Source organism: Myotis myotis, unplaced genomic scaffold, assembly GCF_014108235.1.
Source record: "Myotis myotis isolate mMyoMyo1 unplaced genomic scaffold, mMyoMyo1.p scaffold_m19_p_14, whole genome shotgun sequence".
Taxonomy (NCBI): Eukaryota; Metazoa; Chordata; class Mammalia; order Chiroptera; family Vespertilionidae; genus Myotis; species Myotis myotis.
The window spans coordinates 32,605,145-32,624,630 of NW_023416318.1; the positions used below are offsets into that span (position 1 = coordinate 32,605,145).

General features: G+C 43.7%; 1 protein-coding gene, 1 long non-coding RNA gene and 1 pseudogene across 5 annotated transcripts in view; 1 reads left to right on the forward strand and 2 right to left on the reverse strand.

Annotated features, from left to right (window-relative positions):
* LOC118669047 overlaps positions 1-5,451 on the reverse strand; it is an 80,191-nt gene extending 74,740 nt beyond the window's left edge. For both annotated transcript variants that reach the window (XR_004971847.1, XR_004971848.1), the window contains exon 1: positions 5,146-5,451. This is a non-coding gene — a long non-coding RNA (uncharacterized LOC118669047). The remainder of the gene's footprint in view (positions 1-5,145) is intronic.
* Positions 5,452-5,801: 350 nt separating this feature from the next.
* The window catches only part of LRPPRC (leucine rich pentatricopeptide repeat containing), a 92,458-nt gene continuing 78,773 nt past the window's right edge, over positions 5,802-19,486 (forward strand). For all 3 annotated transcript variants that reach the window (XR_004971850.1, XR_004971851.1, XM_036334711.1), the window contains exon 1: positions 5,802-5,996. Coding sequence is in view for 1 of the 3 variants with exons in the window: in XM_036334711.1 (XP_036190604.1) it covers positions 5,848-5,996 (149 nt within the window). In the remaining 2 variants the exon portion in view is untranslated. The remainder of the gene's footprint in view (positions 5,997-19,486) is intronic.
* LOC118669049 lies at positions 18,456-18,916 on the reverse strand (annotated as a pseudogene).

The following is a 19,486-nucleotide window of genomic DNA, read 5'->3' on the forward strand; positions in this document are numbered from 1 at the left end:
GACTGGCCAGGCACCCTAGTGGGGACCCCCACACTGAAGGGTGTGTGACCAGCTGCAAACAGCCATCATCCCCTCACCCAGGCTGGCTAGGCACCCCAGTGGGGACCCCCACCCTGAAGGATGTGTGACCAGCTGCAAACAGCCATCATCCCCTCAACCAGGCTGGCCAGGCACCCCAGTGGGGACCCCCACCCTGATCCAGGACACCCTTCAGGGCAAACCAGCCGGCACCCACCCGTGCACCAGGCCTCTAACCTATATAGTAAAAGGGTAATATGCCTCCCAGCACTAGGATCAGCGGAGCCGCGAGGCCTCCCGGCAATGGGATCAGCGTGACAGGGGGCAGCGCCCAAACCCCCTGATTGCCCTGCGGCTCTGTGTGTGACAGGGGGCGGGGCCACAACCTCCCTATCCACCCTGCTCTGTTCATGACAGGGGAAGGCGCCCCAACCCCCTGATCAGCCCTGCTCTGTGCCTGATAGGGGGGAGCTCCCCCACCCCCTGATCGCCCTGCGGCTCTGTGTGTGACAGGGTGCGGCGCCCCCCACCCCCCACCACCACCACCACGGGTCCTGCTCTGTGTGTGACGGGGTAGAGCCATAACCTTCCCATCGGCTCTGCCCTGAGTGTGAGAGTGGCGGCGCCCCAACCTCCTGATCGGCTCTGCTCTGTGGGTGACAGAGGGTGGCACCCCAACCCCCTGATGGGCCCTGCTCTGTGCGTGACAGGGGGCAACGCCCCAACCCCCCTGATTGGCCCTGCTCTGTGCGTGACACGGGGTGGCGCCGCAACCTCCCGATCGATCGCCCTGCTCTGTGCATGACAGGGGGCGCCGCCCCAACTCCCCAATCGGCCCTGCTCTGAGCCCGACCAGGGGCTGCACCTAGGGACTGGGCCTGCCCTCTGCCACCCGGGAGCAGGCCTAAGCGCAGGCCTAAGCCAGCAGGTCGTTATCTCCCGAGGGGTCCCAGACTGCGAGAGGGCACAGGCCGGGCTGAGGGACCCCCCTCCCCCCGAGTGCACAAATTTTTGTGCACTGGGCCTCTAGTTAATAATAAAGAATCAACACTTATTCATGTTTAGAGGAAGCATGCTGCCAAAGAACTAAATCTAAAATTTGGGAGAATGATGATCCTATCCAAACTCAACATGTATTAAATCCTTTCTTCTAGTGCAACAGCAAAAACCTCTCCCAAACTAGTTTAAGTACAAAGGTTACCAATTGGCTCATGCAACTGGGAAGCCCAGGTATAAATTTGGCTTCAAGCACAACTGGATATAGAAACCCCAGTGAAGTCACCAGGCTTCTCTCTAGTCCTTGGCTCTACTTCTCTATGTGATGTTCTCATTCTCTCCTACTACATACAGGTGTCTTCAGTGGGCAGGGAGAATGGCCAGCAGCAATTACTGATTCACATTCTCATGGCTGATGACTCTAGGATAAGACATATGCCATACTAGCGGCATTTATAAATCCAATTGCCTTAGTTTGGGTACCCAAAACGAAAACTCTAGCCAATAGGATGGAATTCTCTCATAGGCTAGGCCTAGGTCACATGCTGATCCCTGTGTCTATAAGTAGGGGGTGATATTGGAAATCAGAAGAACTACGTATGTAAGAGAAACTGGAACAACAACAACAACAACAAAATGCTGATACAGTCTTCTCCTTCTCACATGCAGCAATAAAAACATATCTTCCTTCCCATATATAGTTCACAAACTGCTTTAATTTAACATAATTCAACTTTCCCACACTCAACTGAAAACATACCACTAGCTCTCCAGTGGAAGACAACACAAAGACACACATCGTTTCTACATCCTGTGTGAACCATATTTCTAAGTGATTTGCATTCTTCCCAATCAGACCTGGAAAACAGGATGGGCAGCCAAGGACAGCCAGATCAGTGTCTTTGCAACTTAATGCAATGGAAAATCCATATATTCTGTCCTAAGCCCAAGGAAACTCTATTAGTCTCCCTCTCCAATTTAAACTGAAATTACCAGAAGGCAAGTTACATAAAAGTGTCCAACTGTTAAAAGACGAATTTTCAACCCTTAGAGAGGCACAAACTAAAACAGAAATACCACATTATCTATTGCTCAGAAAAAATGAAATGTAGTTTCTAGGTTCTTAAAAACAAAAAAATCAATTAACCAGGAAATTTAAGAGATTCATGTCACATTTCAGGAATTAACAATGACTGTCAATAAGACTTCCTAAAGTTTATTTTCAGCTATTACAAGGATTACAACTGCTTTCTGTCTTGAAGGGACTCAGTTGTATAATACGTTAAAATGCCAATTACGTTTGACTACTATTGATTTATTCAGACACTGTCTGCCCTGTGGGAAACACATAAACTTTTAGCCTTCACACATGATAACACTGGGAAAATATCAGCAACAACCCCTTGTTGCCAGTGCTGGTTACTTTCTTATAGTAAATGACCCTGCATCTGTCTTCCTGGTTTGTGGGTTTATGAAAGAATTATTATTTGACAGAAGTGTTGCTGAAGGGTATAACAATGATAAATTGGATCTCCACTTACACTGAGAATCTTGGGCTGTGTACAAATAAAAGTCAAAGCAGAATATTTTTTGAATAATTGGGAATCACATACATGAATAAATTTGGATATGGAAGATGTAATCACAGATGGAAGAAGCCCAGATTCATTAGACAAGTTGCCTTAAGAGAAAATACAATCATAGCTAAACATTAAATCTGTTGCTTAAAATGTTAAGGTTTTTAAGCAAAATAGGCTTTTAAACTCAAGGCAATCACTTGGTTCTTTGCTCACACTGTTTTTTTTTGTGTGTGTTTTTAAATCTTTATAGTTGAAAGTATTACATATGTCCCCTTTTTCCCACCCATTGACCTCCTCCAACCTGCCCCCGCCTCCTACCCCAGACCTTCACCACCCTATTGTCTGTGTGCATGGGCCATGCATATATGCATACAAGGTCTTTGGTTGATTATCTTCCACTCATCCATCCTCCCCCCCGCCTCCCCTCCGAGATTCTGCAATCCGTTCCATGCTTCCATGTCTCTGGATCCACTCTGTTCATCAGTTTATTTTGTTAATTAGATTCCACTTATGAGTGAGATCATGTGATATTTGTCTTTCTCTGACTAACTTATTTCACTTAGCATGATACTCTCCAGGTCCCTCCATGCTGTCTCCAAGGGTAAGAGATTCTTCTTTTTTACTGCTGCATAGTATTCCATGGTATAAATGTACCACGGCTTTTTTTATTCATTCATCTACTGATGGGCACTTGGGCTATTTCCAGATCTTAGCTATTGTAAATTGGCTCACACTATTTTGAATGGATTTGTGTGAAAACTGGAGAAGACTACAAAAAGGTGGACAAACAATTATGAGTGATCGGTTCTATTTTTTTTTTAATAGATTTTATTAATTTTTTTACAGAGAGGAAGGGAGATGAACAGAGAGTCAGAAACATCGATGAGAGAGAAACATCGAACAGCTGCTTCCTGCACACTCCCTACTGGGGATGTGCCTGCAACCAAGGTACATGCCCTTGACCAGAATCGAACCTGGGACCCTTCAGTCCACAGGCTGATGCTCTATCCACTGAGCCAAACCAGTTAGGGCCAGTTCTATTTTCTGACCTTTTGTGATTAACCATAAAGGGCAGGGGCCCTGTTAGGATGCCAAAAAAGTTTAATTGACCTAAGTGAAATGAGAATAATGTCCCCTACCTTGTAAATTTCCCATTCAGGGTTTTGAATACCATACTTCCAGCTTAGAATTTTGAAGAGGAATGTTTCTTTCTGTTTTTTTTTTTTTTTTTAAATGGTCTTAAATGAAAATCTTTGTCTTAGATTATAATGGCTACAATCTCAGATACTTCATGTTTTATGTAAAACTAGAGGCCCAGTGCATGAATTGATGCACCAGTGGGATCCCTCGGACTGGCCTGTGGGATCAGGCCGAAACTGGCTCTCCGACATCCCCCGAGGGGTCTCGGATTGCGAGAGGGTGCAGGCCAGGCTGAGGGACCCCACCAATGCATGATCAGGGTTGGGGAGGGACGCAGGAGGTTGGCCAGCAGGGGAGAGACCGTGGGAGGGCTCCAGGGCGTGTCCAGCCCGTCTTGCTCAGTCCCCATAGGCAGGATCCCAGCAGCAAGCTAACCTACCAGTCGGAGCATCTGCCCCCTGGTGGTCAGTGCACATCATAGCAAGCAGTTGAGCGGCCTTAGCATATCATTAGCATATTACGCTTTGATTGGTTGAACAGACGACCGGACACTTAGCCTATTAGGCTTTTATTATATAGGATGGGCAAGATTTGGAGTAGCTCAAGTGTTCATTAGTAGATGAGTGGATAAAAAAGCTGTGGAACAACTAAACAATGGGATACTACTCGGCCATAAAAAAGGAAGGAAATCTTGCTCTTTGTGCTAGCGAGAGTATTATGCTAAGTGAAATTAGCCAGTCAGAGAAAGACGAATGCCATATAATTTCACATACATGTGGAATCTAATGAACAAAATAAACTAACAATCAAAATAGAAACAGGCTATAGATACAGAGAACAGACTGACAGCTGTCAGAGGGGAAGGAGGTCACAGGGCTTGGTGGAAAAGGTGAAGGGATTAAGCAAACACGCAAACACACACACGCAAGCACACACGCACATACTCACAGACAGACAACAGTATGGTGATTACCAAAGGGAAAGAGTAGGGGGAGGCTGAAGAGGATATAGGCGGGATGGATACATGGTGATGGAAGGCGACTTGATTTGGTGTGGTGAACACACAATACAATATACACATGATGAATTATAGAATTGTACCCCTGAGACCTATACAATTTTAACCAACCCCAGTAAGTCAGTAAAAAAAGAAAAAGTGACACAGTTCTTTTTAAAGGAGCTGTCAAGGGAGCTCAACAGCCAAAGGGGAAATGACTAGGCAGGGCTTCCAAAGGTAGCTTCTGAGTGTCCACCTGGGAACGGGAAGGACGCAGCCAGGTGGGGTGGAGGGAGCGGAAGCCTGTCCCACCTGCGCGCAGGGAACTTTTCTGGACCTTAAACCCTGTGAAAGCAAGAGCCTCCCATGTGATCCCCAGGTTTGGCGCCAGACTCTTCCTCGTATTGCTCTTACCTCGGCTGCTGGTGCATGTATTGCAGGAAGAGGGGAGCGTGCGCGCTGGGGAGGATGAGTTCGGTGCAAGCTTTGAAAGTGTCAGACTCCAGCTATATTTCATAAAGCCAGGCACTGCCTAGGGAGGCGGGGTCGGACCTAGGTCTTCCTTTACCCTGTCCCCCGGCACAGTGCAAAGGTCCCCAACGCTTTCCTGCCCCACATTTCTGAGAGCCATGGGACGTCCCCACTCAGTTCGCGCGGCCATACTGAACGCCAGGGGCAGCAGCCTCCGCGCTGAGGACTCCGCACTCCGGGATCTTCACAGTCGGCCCCTCCCAGGAGTTCTCCAGGGTTCTCATCAGTCGGCCCGCGGCGAGCCCCGGCGTTCACCTGGGAGGAGTCGACCTCTGCCGACTCTACCAACTGAATAGCGTAGGGGTGGGGCGGCTAAACATGCTGGGATGAAGGTCATAAAACGGAAAGTGAAACTCCCGTAAATAACAAATAAAGCCCTATTGTCATTTTAAACGTGTCTCGGGGCTTCTATCTCCTCAGAGAAGTAGGCACTTCCATCTTCCAAGCGAAAACCGACTCAGGGCTCCCCTGGTGTCTGGCGCGCTCGGCCTTGGTCTCTCCCGCGCCGGGCGACCCCGGGGTCACGTGCTCCCCCTGTCCTTCTGGAGGAACGTGCAGGCAGCCTGCGGTCGGCACAGCCGAGCCATGGCAGCCCTTCTGAGACCCGCCCGCTGGCTCCTCCGCGCCGGGGCGGCCCCGCGCCTCCCGCTCTCCCTGCGCCTCCTCGCCGGCGGCCCAGGCCGGCCGCACGCCGCCCGCTGTCAGCCCGCAGCTCTCACCGCGCCGGTCCCCGGGTGAGTGCCCCGCACTCCCCGCAGCCCGCCTGCAGTTCGGGCGTCTTCCGGGTGATCAGTCGTGGACCCTGGAGGGGCATGGTCCCTCCTGCCCCCTCTCCGTGCCCACTCGCCGCTCCAGGGCTGAACATCCCGGGGCATCGGACCATGCTCCCTACAGGGATTTTCGGGTGATGGGGTTGGTCGCCTTCAGAAGGTCATGGCCGCGGGCATGGCTTGTTTCCGGTTAGGATCATGTCCTCGGGCTACCTCCGGCCTACGAAGCCGAGGCGGGCTGTGAAGGCTGCTGCGAGGGTCGGCTGTTACTCTCCTTAGGATTAACCAGCTAGGGCTGTCCCTTGGGCACGCATTATTGGCGATCAGTAACCAGCTAGGACTTCGATTTTGAGTTTTATTTCGGGGGGCGGAGGGGGAGTATAGGTGGGGAGTTTTGAATGAGCCTAGGGATAGCTTAGAGATGGTCATTTAATTATGATCAGTTTGGGATTTTGCTTGAATTTCCTAGTATTTATGAGATTGTGGTATGGGCTGGGAGTTGTCACCGTAGGCTCGGTAAGTGGCGATGAATGAATAAATGAACACATGCAAGGCACTCCGTGGGGACTCCAAAGGCAAGTTAAATTCTCAGTGGGTGTCAAATGTGTGAGTAAATGCCCTCATGGATTGAAGTTTATCAAGAGATAGGTTTGGTGTTAGACTTTTGGGGGTGGGGGTGGGGACTAAGGAAGCCTGATGAAAGTGTTCCTTTGAATAGTATTCCTGACCACTGAGAAGGGGAGATGGCCACTGAGGTTTTAGAATTGGGGAAAAGCTGACTTTGAAAGACCAGTGTTTAAAGGTATTTTGGGAGACAGCATAAGAACTAAGACTGAGCTAAGGATCTGTAATAGGCCCGGGCTGGACTGCTGACCTCTGTTTATGTGCCTAGTGCCATTAGACAAGTTCCTTAATATCTTCAGCCAGGCCTATTTCCTTAGGTATAAAGTGGGAGTAGTGTTGGTAGTGGAGCCTGGTACCTAGTAAGTGCTTTATTAGTTACTATAGTAATAAGTATGATTACATGGATTTTTGTGCACCGGCCTGGAAACCGGCTTTCTGCATGAAATTAAATGGAGGAAATGTTTTATGACTGTTTAACAACTTAGTTATAAATCTTGGGAATGTAGCCTACTTGTAGCCTGGAGCCTGCCTGGATTTTCTCATTAGGCCTCAGCCGTTGACCTTCTTGCCTCTGCTTTCGCAGAACTACATCTTTTGGCTTTCAGTGTTCTTCTGACAATGAAACTTATGCCAGTTACTCTTATTTGTCTAGTCCTTAACATCCCTTGAAGGGTCTATCGTTCATCATCACTGTTGCATTTGAGGGACACAACAGCGTGAACACAATCTAGTAGAAAGGGTGTCCTATATAATAATCCTATATAATAAAAGCATAATTTGCTAAGTGTCTGATGAATCTGGTCGACCGCTCGACCAGTCGCTATGATGTGCACTGACCACCAGGGGGCAGACGCTCCGACTGGTAGGTTAGTTTGCTGCTGGGGTCCAGCCGATGGGGACTGGGCGAGAGGGCCGGACACGCCCTGGAGCCCTCCCACGGCCCCACCCCAGCCGGAGGGCCCCAATGGGCCCCTATCAGGGTCAGCTGGCCATCCTCTCATGGTCCCTCCCTGGCGGCCAACCAACCTCCCACAGTCCCTCCCCGGCCAGCTGGCCCCCATCTGCCCCCAATTGCCTGACAGGCCAAGGGGCCCCACCCATGCACGAATTCGTGCACTGCGCCTCTAGTTCTATTATAGAAGGTCTGGGTGTTCATCAGACCTGGGTTCCATTTACTTGCTGCAAAATCTTAACCTCTTTTATCCTCGGTCTCATCTGTAAATTAGAGGTAACAGGTCTTTCCTGCTTCTTTGTAAAGTTAAGTTCTTGTCATTTAGGACTCAACTTAAATGCTATTTCTTTAGAGAAGCCTTATGTCAACACTCTAAAACAGGGGTTCTCAACCTGTGGGTCGCGACCCCTTTGGTGGTCGAACGACCCTTTCATAGGGGTCGCCTAAGACCATCCTGCACATCAGATATTTACATTACGATTCATAACAGTAGCAACATTACAGTTATGAAGTAGCAACGAAAATAATTTTATGGTTGGGTCACAACATGAGGAACTGTATTTAAAGGGCCAGAAGGTTGAGAACCACTGCTCTAAAAACTACCGTATTTTAGTTTTATCATGGCATATCTCACTTGTCTGATATTACTTGTTTATCTTTTCTCTATTTTCTTAGAAAATAAGTTGCGTGAGAGCAGAACTTTGTCTTATTCACCACTGTGTGCTCAGCAAGTAAAGAAGTATTTGTCCCCTTATTCTCCTGGGCACTAAACCCTTTTTCTATGCAATCTTCTATCCCTCAGCCTCTAAGCATGCCTAGGTCTTTCCCACCTGAAAGACAAAACTTTTCCCAGGACTCTAGACTTATTCTAGATCAGCAGTTCTCAACCTGTGGGTCGCAACCCCTTTGGGGGTCGAACGACCTCGAACAACCCTTTAACAGGTGTCGCCTAAGATCATCGGAAAACACATATAATTACATATTGTTTTTGTGATTAATCACTATGCTTTAATTATGTTCAATTTGTAACAATGAAATTGGGGGTCACCACAACATGAGGAACTGTTCTAAAGGGTCGCGGCATTAGGAAGGTTGAGAACCACTGCTCTAGATGCTTCCCAACCTCTCTTCCCTGTCTACTCCCATCCTGCATTTCCTCACTTTGCATCCACTCATCTACCCACTGCAGTCACCTCTGCAAAAGCCATCCTTGTCTTGTTTATTACCTTTTTTATCGTATATATTTAAATTATAAAACTCATGAGGAACAATTGCAAAATGCAGGGGAAAAGCAGTAAACTAAAAATCATCCTAATTCTATAACCCAGAAAGATCCATTGATATATATAACTCCTTCGAGTCACTTATGTATGTGTGAGATGATCCATGTTCAAGGCCTTGCTCTCTGGCATATTACTCTGTCTCCCGTTTTGCCTGCGTTAGACCCTTTTCTTGGCATCGGTGACATTACTCTTTCTTGTCTTTAGAATTTTTCTCACTGGCTTTGGTGCTTCCTTTTTCCTCTGTTTATCTCTTAAATGTTGATGTTTTGGGGGGTTTTGTCCTTCGTCCTTTGCTTTTTAATTTTTTATCCCCTTTGGATGACCTCTTCCATTTTCAGGGTATCAGCCCCTACCTACCTGATGATGGCATGATTTCTCTTCCTGTACATAGACTATGTACTAGACATCATGATTGAACTACAGGTACTTCAGATCCATCACATCTCATATTGGACTAGTCTTTCTTCCCAAATCTGTTCTTGTGTGTTCTGTGCTTTTGTGAATATTGCTATTGCTGTTTCCTCATGATTTCTCATTCATATTTCATTGACACCTCCCCCACACCCATGTGTTGACTCCACAGTGATTAAGTCTTATTAGATCTACTTCATATGGAATGAATCTGTTTCTCCAACTCCCATATCATTCCCTAGTCTCCTTGATAATCTGATCATGTCATTTTATTACTTACAGTCAGACACTGTGGTGACTCCCATTAGTTCCAGGATAAGGTGCTCCATGATCTGGAGATGTTGGAGCCTCACTTCTTATGAGTTCTTTCCCATGGCATCCTATATTCTAACCATACCAAACTACTATTTTGAAGTCTACAGGGTTTCTGAAACTATAATGAGTATAAGAATTTTCTGGGGATATTGTTAAAAATGTAGGTTTTGCCCTAGCCTGTTTGGCTCAGTGGATAGAGCGGCAGCCTGCGGACTGAAGGGTCCTGGGTTTGAATCCAGTCAAGGAAGGGCACATGCTCAGGTTACAAGCTCGCTCCCCAGTATGGGGCGTGCAGGATGCAGCCAGTCAGTGATTCCTTCACATCATTGATGTTTCTCTCTCTCCCTCTCCCTTCCTCTCTGAAATCAATAAAAATATATTTTAAAAAAATTTAAGAAGTAGGTTTGGATTTTATAAATCTAGGCAGGGGACTGAGATTCTGCATTTCTAACAGGCCCCCAAATGATAAAAATGCTGGTCTGTGGACCAGCAAGGCTCTGGTGGGCCATGCTGCATATCTGCTTACTTTTGAATATAATGTTCACTCTTGAGATATGTCTCCCTTCCCCCCTACTCAAATGTTCCCCTTCTTTGTTAAATCTTTCTTGTACTTTCTCTCATAGCCAGACTCACTAAAGTATCCATTAACATGATTGCATGTGTGACCACCAACATTCCAGACCTGGCTGTAAGTTCCTTGAAGGCAGGAACTTTGTTTTATTTTTTTTGGCCTTGAGTTGAGGATATCAATGAAAATCTTAGACATTGAGTAAGGAATATTGTGAGATGCAAAGAAGTTTGGGCCCATTAGCCCATTCATATAGTGTAGTTAATTTCCACACATTCACTCTGATCTTTATTTCCAGGAATGTCCTGTCTGAGAAGGAAAGATGAGTATTACTAAGCGAATATATTAATCTGTTTTCAAAATTGGAGCACCAAAAACTATATACTTTTTTTAGAGAGAGGAAGAGTGAGAGAAGGAGAAGGACAAATATCGACATGAGAGAGAAGCATTGATTGGTTACATGTGCCCCAACTGGGGATGGAACCTGCAACCTGGGTATGTACCCTGACCGAAAATTGAACCCACCACCTTTTGGTGCACAGGATGACACTCCAACTAACTGAGCCACACTGACCGGGGCTAAAAAGTATATACTTTTAGCCCTAGCCAGTTTTGTTCAATGGTTAGAGCGTCAGCCTGCGGACTGAAGGGTCCCAGGTTTGATTCCGGTCAAGGGCCTGTACCTTGGTTGTGGGCACATCCCCAGTAGGAGGTGTGCAGGAGGCACCTGATCAACGTTTTTCTCTCATCAATGTTTCTGACTCTCTATCCCTCTCCCTTCCTCCCTGTAAAAAATCAATAAAATATATTTAAAAAATATATATATATTTTTAAAAAGTATATACTTTTATATTTTTTAGTCTTACTCTTCATTTTCTTATGTTAGTACTTAAACATTTTTTTTTCTTTTAAATCCTCACCTGAGGATATGTTTTCATTGATTTTTATTTTATTTATTTATTTATTTATTTTAATTAAATCTTTATTGTTCAGATTATTACATTTGTTCCTCTTTTTTTTCCCCCCCATAACTCCCCTCCTCCCAGTTCCCGCCCCACCCTCCGCCCTCACTCCCCACCCACTGTCCTCATCCATAGGTGCACGATTTTTGTCCAGTCTCTTCCCGCATCTCCCACACCCCTTTCCCCCCCAGGAATAGTCAGTCCATTCCCTTTCTATGTCCCTGATTCTATTTGTAATCAACAGTTCATTCTGTTCATCAGATTATTTATTCACTTGATTCTTAGATTCACTTGTTGATAGATGCATATTTGTTGTTCATAATTTGTATCTTTACCTTTTTCTTCCTCTTCCTCTTCTTAAAGGATACCTTTCAGCATTTCATATAATCCTGGTTTGGTGGTGATGAACTCCTTTAGCTTTTCCTTATCTGTGAAGCTCTTTATCTGACCTTCAATTCTGAATGATAGCTTTGCTGGATAAAGTAATCTTGGTTGTAGGTTCTTGGTATTCATCACTTTGAATATTTCTTGCCACTCCCTTCTGGCCTGCAAAGTTTCTGTTGAGAAATCAGCTGACAGTCGTATGGGTATTCCCTTGTAGGTAACTGAGTTTCTTTCTCTTGCTGTTTTTAAGATTCTCTCTTTATCTTTTGCTCTTGGCATTTTAATTATGATGTGTCTTGGTGTGGTCCTCTTTGGATTCCTTTTGTTTGGGGTTCTCCGCGCTTCTTGGACCTGTAAGTCCATTTCTTTCACCAGGTGGGGGAAGTTTTCTGTCATTATTTCTTCAAATAGGTTTTCAATATCTTGCTCTCTCTCATCTTCTGGCACCCCTATAATTCTGATGTTGGTACGCTTGAAGCTGTCCCAGAGGCTCCTTACACTATCTTCGCATTTTTGGATTCTTTTTTCATTTTGCTTTTCCGGTTGGGTGTTTTTTGCTTCCTCGCATTTCAAATCATTGACTTGATTCTTGCGCTCCTCTGGTCTGCTGTCGGGAGTCTGTATAATATTCGTTATTTCAGTCCGTGTATGCTTAATTTCTAGTTGGTTCCCCAATATAAGATCGAGGGTCTTATTAGTTTTCTTGTAGATCTCATTAAGTTTATCGGCGGCTTCTAAACAGTTCTTGAGAGACCTTAAAAGTGTGGTTCTGAACTCTATATCTTCCATTGACAATTTTGTCCTGTTTCTTTGTCTCCGCATTTTGTTATGCTTCCTTGGTGCACCCCCTAGTGGTCTTTGTTCGCAGTCTTATAGTTAAATCTTGATTGTTGTAGTTAATTCCAGGGAGGGTTTGACCTCCAGGCCAAGTGGCTATGAGAATCAGCTGTGTCAGCAGTGAGAGAACTTCTGTCCTCTAGGGAGGTGCTAATCTGGCGTTTGCCTGAGGCTATCCGGCAAATGCCTGTGTGCAGGGCTTGGGTGGGGCGGGTCGCACAGGATCAACAGGGTGGGCCGGAGAGAGCAGTTATGGCGGCTCTCAGTCCTGTCCCCAGGGGCTCTGCCTCTCTGAGTCCCAGCACCCGCTGCAAAGCTCAGAGAGAAAGCTGCACTCACTCTGACCGAAGCCAGACAGTCCCGCTTCTCCCGTTTGAGTCTGGGTCCCTAAAGACTCGCCCGGATCTGGAGCTCAGAGTCTGCGACTCCCTCCCGATTGAAAACACCAACCGCGCCCTCGGCCGCCAGCCCGCTCACGCACTCCGCACCTCAGAATTTGACTTCAGCACTGCGCCTCCTCTGAGTGTCCGTATGCGTTTCTCTTTCCTCCTAGTTGTAGGACTTCCACTCAGCCAGCGTTCCTGTGGTTCTGGGTGATGTCCCTTCCGTTTTTTGGTTTCACTTTTGAAGTAGTTGTTCAGAGCAGCAAACTCCGGCATTAACCTATGCCGCCATCTTGGTTCTCCCCATCTGTTTTCATTGATTTTTAGAGAGAGAAAGAAACACTGATCTGTTGCCTCACGCATGTGCCCCAGCCGAGGATGGAACTTGCAATCTAGGTACATGCCCTGATTGGGAATCGGACCCATAACCTTCTGGTATATGGAACGACGCTCCAACCAACTGAGCCACCTGGCCAGGGCAGCACTTTTTTTAAACAAATGTTTTCTTAAAAAACAGCTCTTACCATCTTCTTTGGGGAGGTGGAAGAACAACACTTTTGCTTTCTCACACTCATTTTCTCATACTTCTGGATTATAAGCTACTTATATATTTCTTGTGAGAGTTTTAAGAATGATACTTATGTGCTTCAGAGGAAAGATTAGCTTTGAGCTAAGTCAATTTGGAAGTTGATCTAGATTGATGGTTGGCTCAAAGGTGAAGATCACATATTGCCCTATGACAGAATGATGTGACGTGTCAACATTGGAAGGAAAGAAAATTGTTGTTTATCACTTAAAAATTTTTTTTCTCAAGCATTAAGAGTATGTCTGGGTCCTTTGGGGATGTGATTCAGCCTCTGCTCCTTGTGTGTATAAATTTATCAATTACAGAGGATTATGATAGGCACAGTGCAACAATTACATTAGTGCTACCCATAGGAGATGAATTTACTTTTAGAGAGAAGAGCAATCACATTTGTTTTGTGGTAGGGGATCACTTGAGTTTGAGAGGACGCACGCCCCAGTGTTCCAGGGGAAAAGAGCATGAAGAAACTTGGAGGTGGTACTTTTATCCTGTGTGACTAATGTGGGGTGGAAGTTGATACTGCAAAGGCCATTTGGTTCCTTAAAGCTAACAAGGTTGATTAGAAAGTTGGTCTTTTCATGGTTGGGAGCCTTTGAAAGGTTTTGAGGTACGAATGTTGACAAAGTTCGCATAGACTCATGGAGAGATAGAGGCTGGAGATGGACAGACCAGTTAGGAACAACATAATACTACAAGTTAGGACTAACAGGGCCTCTACTAGTTGGTGCAGAACTGAGGCAAGATACTTCCTTTTCTTGAGAGAGAGAGGACGAGAGATTGGTAAGGATGCTAACAGAATGAGGAAGAATAGATTTGGAGATTAATATAAACCTTTAGTTTAGATCTTTACCATTTTCAAAGTGTATTTGTATGAATACATCACACATTTCAAAGTAGGAAATTGAGGCTTAGAAGAGTGAACTATTTTATCCAGGATCTCCAGTTGGGGTTCAACTACTGTAACTCCCAGTTCTGAAATGTTTTAAATATGTTGTAGTTTAGGTCATGAAGGTTTTTAAAGACATAAAAACATTTTTTAAAAAGACAGTATATGATTTATGATATAAATTTAGAAATTAAAGACTATCACAAGTAAGTAAGCACATGAAAAGATCTCAGAATGTAAACTCTGCAAGGGATCGTTAGAGTAATCTACTTCATCCCACCCTCACATTGTAGACTTTAAAGAGTATCCACATCACATTGTAGGTCTCAACCTGCTTAACTGACTCTTCATCACTTCCTGTCAGAGCTGAGACATCCCTGTGGACTGCAGTAGCCTGAGCTGGATGGGACATCTGGATAGGGAGAAAGGAATGGCATTGGTGGTTCAAGCCAGGAGACTATTATCAAAGTGTAGGAGAGTTGCACACATTTTTAGTCTGAAATTCTGTGACTTACCATAAAATACAAAGCTGTGTTTGAGGGACAGCTTAACTGGGCAAGACTTTTTGAAGAATTGAGGCTTTGCAAAATAATTCAGGGAGAAAGTTATTGTGACAGCTCCTCAAAAGACTAGAAAAAAGGCCAATCAGCAGATGTTTTTTGAGGACTGTTCTGTTAGGAATCTGATAACTGCTTTTTTAAATGTGCTTTTTACAAGGTAGTATTTTTCTTCATATTAGGAACTAATGCTTAGACCAAATACCTTTTCCAAAGCCAGGTAGCTGTTAAATAGTTTAGCTTGAATTTCAATAGGCCCTTTAAAGTAAGTCTTATGTGCTTTCTGTAGTACATTGAAAAAAGAAAATGCTCTAGTAAATACATAGTTAATATTTATTACAGTTACTTTGCTAGGTTTTTTATATACATTTTTTCAGTGTTGTCCAAACTTGGGGCATTTGTATACTGCCTTCAGATTTTTTGCCAAAACTGAGTACTACCTAAACCAGCCGTGGGCAAACTACGGCCTGCGGGCCGGATCCGGCCCATTTGAAATGAATAAAACTAAAAAAAAAAAAAAAGACCGTACCCTTTTATGTAATGATGTTTACTTTGAATTTATATTAGTTCACACAAACACTCCATCCATGCTTTTGTTCCGGCCCTCCGGTCCAGTTTAAGAACCCATTGTGGCCCTCGAGTCAAAAAGTTTGCCCACCCCTGACCTAAACTGTTATTTATAACATATTTTTCTTAACATTGGTTTTTAGGTTTAAACTGACATTTTTATAACTTAATTTTCCCTTAAGTGGGAATTGTAGTAAAATAAAGAGCTTGCTGTGATAAGTATTTTAAAATATTTATTGCAATACATAGAACTACTCAAATGGAAAATCTTTTTCTATATGTAACCTAAAACCATCTTCCCTAGCAGAAGTGTGATATTTTGGGAAACAGTGTATATCTCAGTCAATCTTTATGATAGTCTTGTGAGGTAAATACTGTTACCTCTCAGATTTTACAGGCTTTGAGAGAGTTGCAGTAACTTGGCCAAAGTCTCATATCTTGTAAATGGCAGAGCTTGAACTCAGGCTGGTCTGTAGGACTCAAGCCCACACTCTTACTGCTTATGTATTTCCACCAGCCCATAGAGCAGTGATGGCGAACCTTCTGAGCTCGGCCTGTCAGCATTTTGAAAAACCCTAACTTAACTCTGGTGCCATGTCACATATAGAAATTTTTTTATATTTGCAACCATAGTAAAACAAAGATGTATATTTTTGGTATTTATTTTATATATTTAAATGCCATTTAACAAAGAAAAATCAACCAAAAAATTGAGTTCGCGTGTCACCTCTGACACGCGTGTCATAGGTTCTCCATCACTGCCATAGAGCCTTCATTTTTGCCTTTAAGATTGTGCCTATCAATTGTTTATGAAAATGATACATAATAGTGTCAGATATATACAGAGAATTAAGTAAGCACTTAATACGTGAGATTTTCTTCACTACATGTAGGTAAGAATTAACAAATTGTGGGGTGAGACTTGGAATTTGTAATTAAATCAGGTGCTGGCCGTGGTGCTGTGTATTTCTGTCCCATCTATACTGCCCACTGTAGTCCAAGTTTCCATCATTCTCTCACCTGGACTACACTGCAATAGCTTCCTCAATGGTATCTCTCCTTTAATTCTTGCTGCCCTCTAATTTATTCTCCAGCCAGCAGCCTGACTGATCTTTTCAAAACAGAAATAGATCATGCTTCATAAGCCTATAAGTTCTAATACAGTCCTGTTCCTGAAATAAAATCTGTATCTAGAAAAAAAATCAGACTCTAGCTTCAAAATATTTTATGGCCTAGCCAGTTTTCCTTTCAAACCTCATCCCATCTGGTGCTTACTTGCTTGGCCTGCTGACTCTTCTACCTTGCTTGGAAGGATGGGTGTGAAGGGTGAGAGGGATTGAACAATAAAATAGTCATCCTAAGATTTTGAGCTTCAGGGTACAGTGTAGTAGTGGTATAGTGAATAGCAGTGGAGCAATTTGAAAGGAGTACCAACCACTTTAGGAGTATTCTTTTTGAATTTTTAATACCTTAAAACTTAAGTGGGGTCAGTATGTGTGTAAAATGTATTAAAATAATTCTATACTGTGACCAAGTTGGGGTCTATTCCAGGTGTACAAGGCTGGCTCAACACTTGAAAACCAATTAATATAATCAACCATTATCAACAGGCTAAAGAAAACACAAGTGGAATAGTCAAAATAAGGGGTTGGTGAGAACATAAATGATGTTTGCAATCCCCATTGACTACAGAATGGTACAACAAAGTAGCTAAGAGGGCAGCTTTATGAAAATCAGTCTTGTGTTTTATAAGCATACTAGAGGCCTGGTGCATGAAATTTGTGCACGGGTAAGGTCCCTAGGCCTGGCCGGCGATCAGGGCCTTTTGCTGCCAGCCTGGGCTTTCCTTCCAGCTGCTGGCTGGGGCCTCCCTTCCCCAGCTGCTGGCTACTGGCCAGGGCCTTCCTTTGTTCCGCGCTGCCCCCTGGTGGTCAGCGCATGTCATAGCAAGTGATCAAACTCCTGGTTGAACTCCCGAGGGGACACTTTGCATATTAGCCATATATATGTATATATCATATATTATATATCAGGGGTCCTAAAACTACGGCCCGCAGGCCACATGCAAATACAAATATTGTATTTGTTCCTGTTTTTTTTTTTTTTTTACTTCAAAATAAGATATGTGCAGTGTGCATAGGAATTTGTTCATAGTTTTTTTTTAAAACTATAGTCCGGCCCTCCAACGGTCTGAGGGACAGTGAACTGGCCCCCTGTTTAAAAAGTTTGAGGACTCCTGTTATATATCATATATATGTTATATATATGTATATATCATAAAATCTAAATCCTTTACTTGTCTTTCCATTACCTAGTCTCACCTTTACTGTTAATAGGGAAACTGGGTAGAGGAGGAAGAGGGTATATGGGAATTCTGTACTTCACAGATAATTCTTCTGTTAACCTAAAAATGCCTTGAAAAAGTGAACTATTAATTTTAGAAAGACCGAGCCTTTTGACAGATGGAAGCCTGCTTATAAAAATCTGGTTCTTGTATTTTTTTTTTGAGGGGGGTGGGGGAGCAGGTAAAAAAATTTTTATTGGAAAACAATATACAACTTGGAATGGATTTGAGGCAGATTGTGCTATGAACAGATTTTTAAGTGGCTAAACAAAGTTTAAAAAGCAATAACAATAAAAGAAGATGTTTCTGGTATAGGATCAGCAGTACAAAAAAATAGTGTACAAGTATCTGGAGAATACACCTATTTTGCAATAGTGCCACTTTTAAGTACATATTGTTGACTGTCCATAGTCCACGCAGAGTTACAACTCCACACTTCAACAACAACATGCTGACAGTTCCTAAAGAAAACTACCTTAAAAAAGTAGTTAACCAGATGTTCCCTCAGTTGACCAACTCCATTTAAGTTTAGATGTGCAGAAGGGTTTAGATATATCCAGAGTAAGCCACATGCAACATGATACTTGATCATTTTTCTAAAATCAAGTTTCAGGACAATGACCTTAAGGGAAGAAAACATGGAGGAATAAAGTCCTAATTACTATACATGCATTTTTTTTTTTTTTGACAGTAGGGGGAACCTTTTACAGATAAATTACAAAGAAGAGGCAAATAAACAATTTTTGTACAAGAAATTTAACACATTCTGTACAATATCTTCACTTTGCTGTCTTCATTTCTACAAACTATAGCTTACTTGACCATCACCATCAATATCTGCTTCCCTGATCATTTCATCAACCTCTTCATCTGTTAACTTCTCTCCAAGGTTTGTCATCACATGGCGAAGCTCTGCGCCACAATATAGCCATTGCCCTCCTTATCAAACACGCAGAATGCTTCTTGAATTTCTTCTTCACTGTCTGTGTCTTTCATTTTTCTTGCCATCGTTGTCAGAATTCTGGAAAGACGACTGTGCCGTTACCATCAGCATCCACTTCATTTTCATGTCCTATAACTCTACTTTTGTGGGATTCTGTCCAAGAGACCTCATTACGTTCCCAATTCCTTTGTTATAGTCCCATCACCATCCTTGTCAAATAGTGAAAAAGCTTCTTTGAATTCTGCAGTCTGCTCTTCAGTCAGTTGGTCAGCCATGCTGCAAGCGCTACTGGTCTCAGAGATGTGACTACACAACCACTCAGCTCGCTTGCTCAACTCGGACCTAATCTCTTGTAGCTTTTTGAAATACAGACACTCCACTATAAAATTGTTATTTTTTTTAGTAAAGAGTCAAAAATCACCACCACCATTTTTTAAAAAATGAGAAAAATAACTTTAAATGCCACATTTTGCCAGAGAAAATTCATGGGTAACCTGAATATTAGTGGTGAGTATTAGAGTCTTAAAAGGGGAACTCCTGAGCCTTTTATGACAGGTTATGTGGTTACATCAATTTTTTTGATCATTGGCATTTGGAAGCATGCGTTTCAGCTTGTGCCAGCTGATGAGTGGATGCCTATCTTGCATGGACCCATCATAACTCCTAGACTTGTTCTTTCCCTCTGTCACAACTTACCAGGCTATAAAAGTTTTGTCTCTTTCAAGATGTGTTTAGTGAATTTAAACAATTTCTGGGCCAGATAATAAATGTAGAAAGCACTGCCATGTGGGGAAGCGCTGGAGAATCCTCTTGAAGACTGAAGAATTCTTTGATTTAAATGTGTAATCCTTC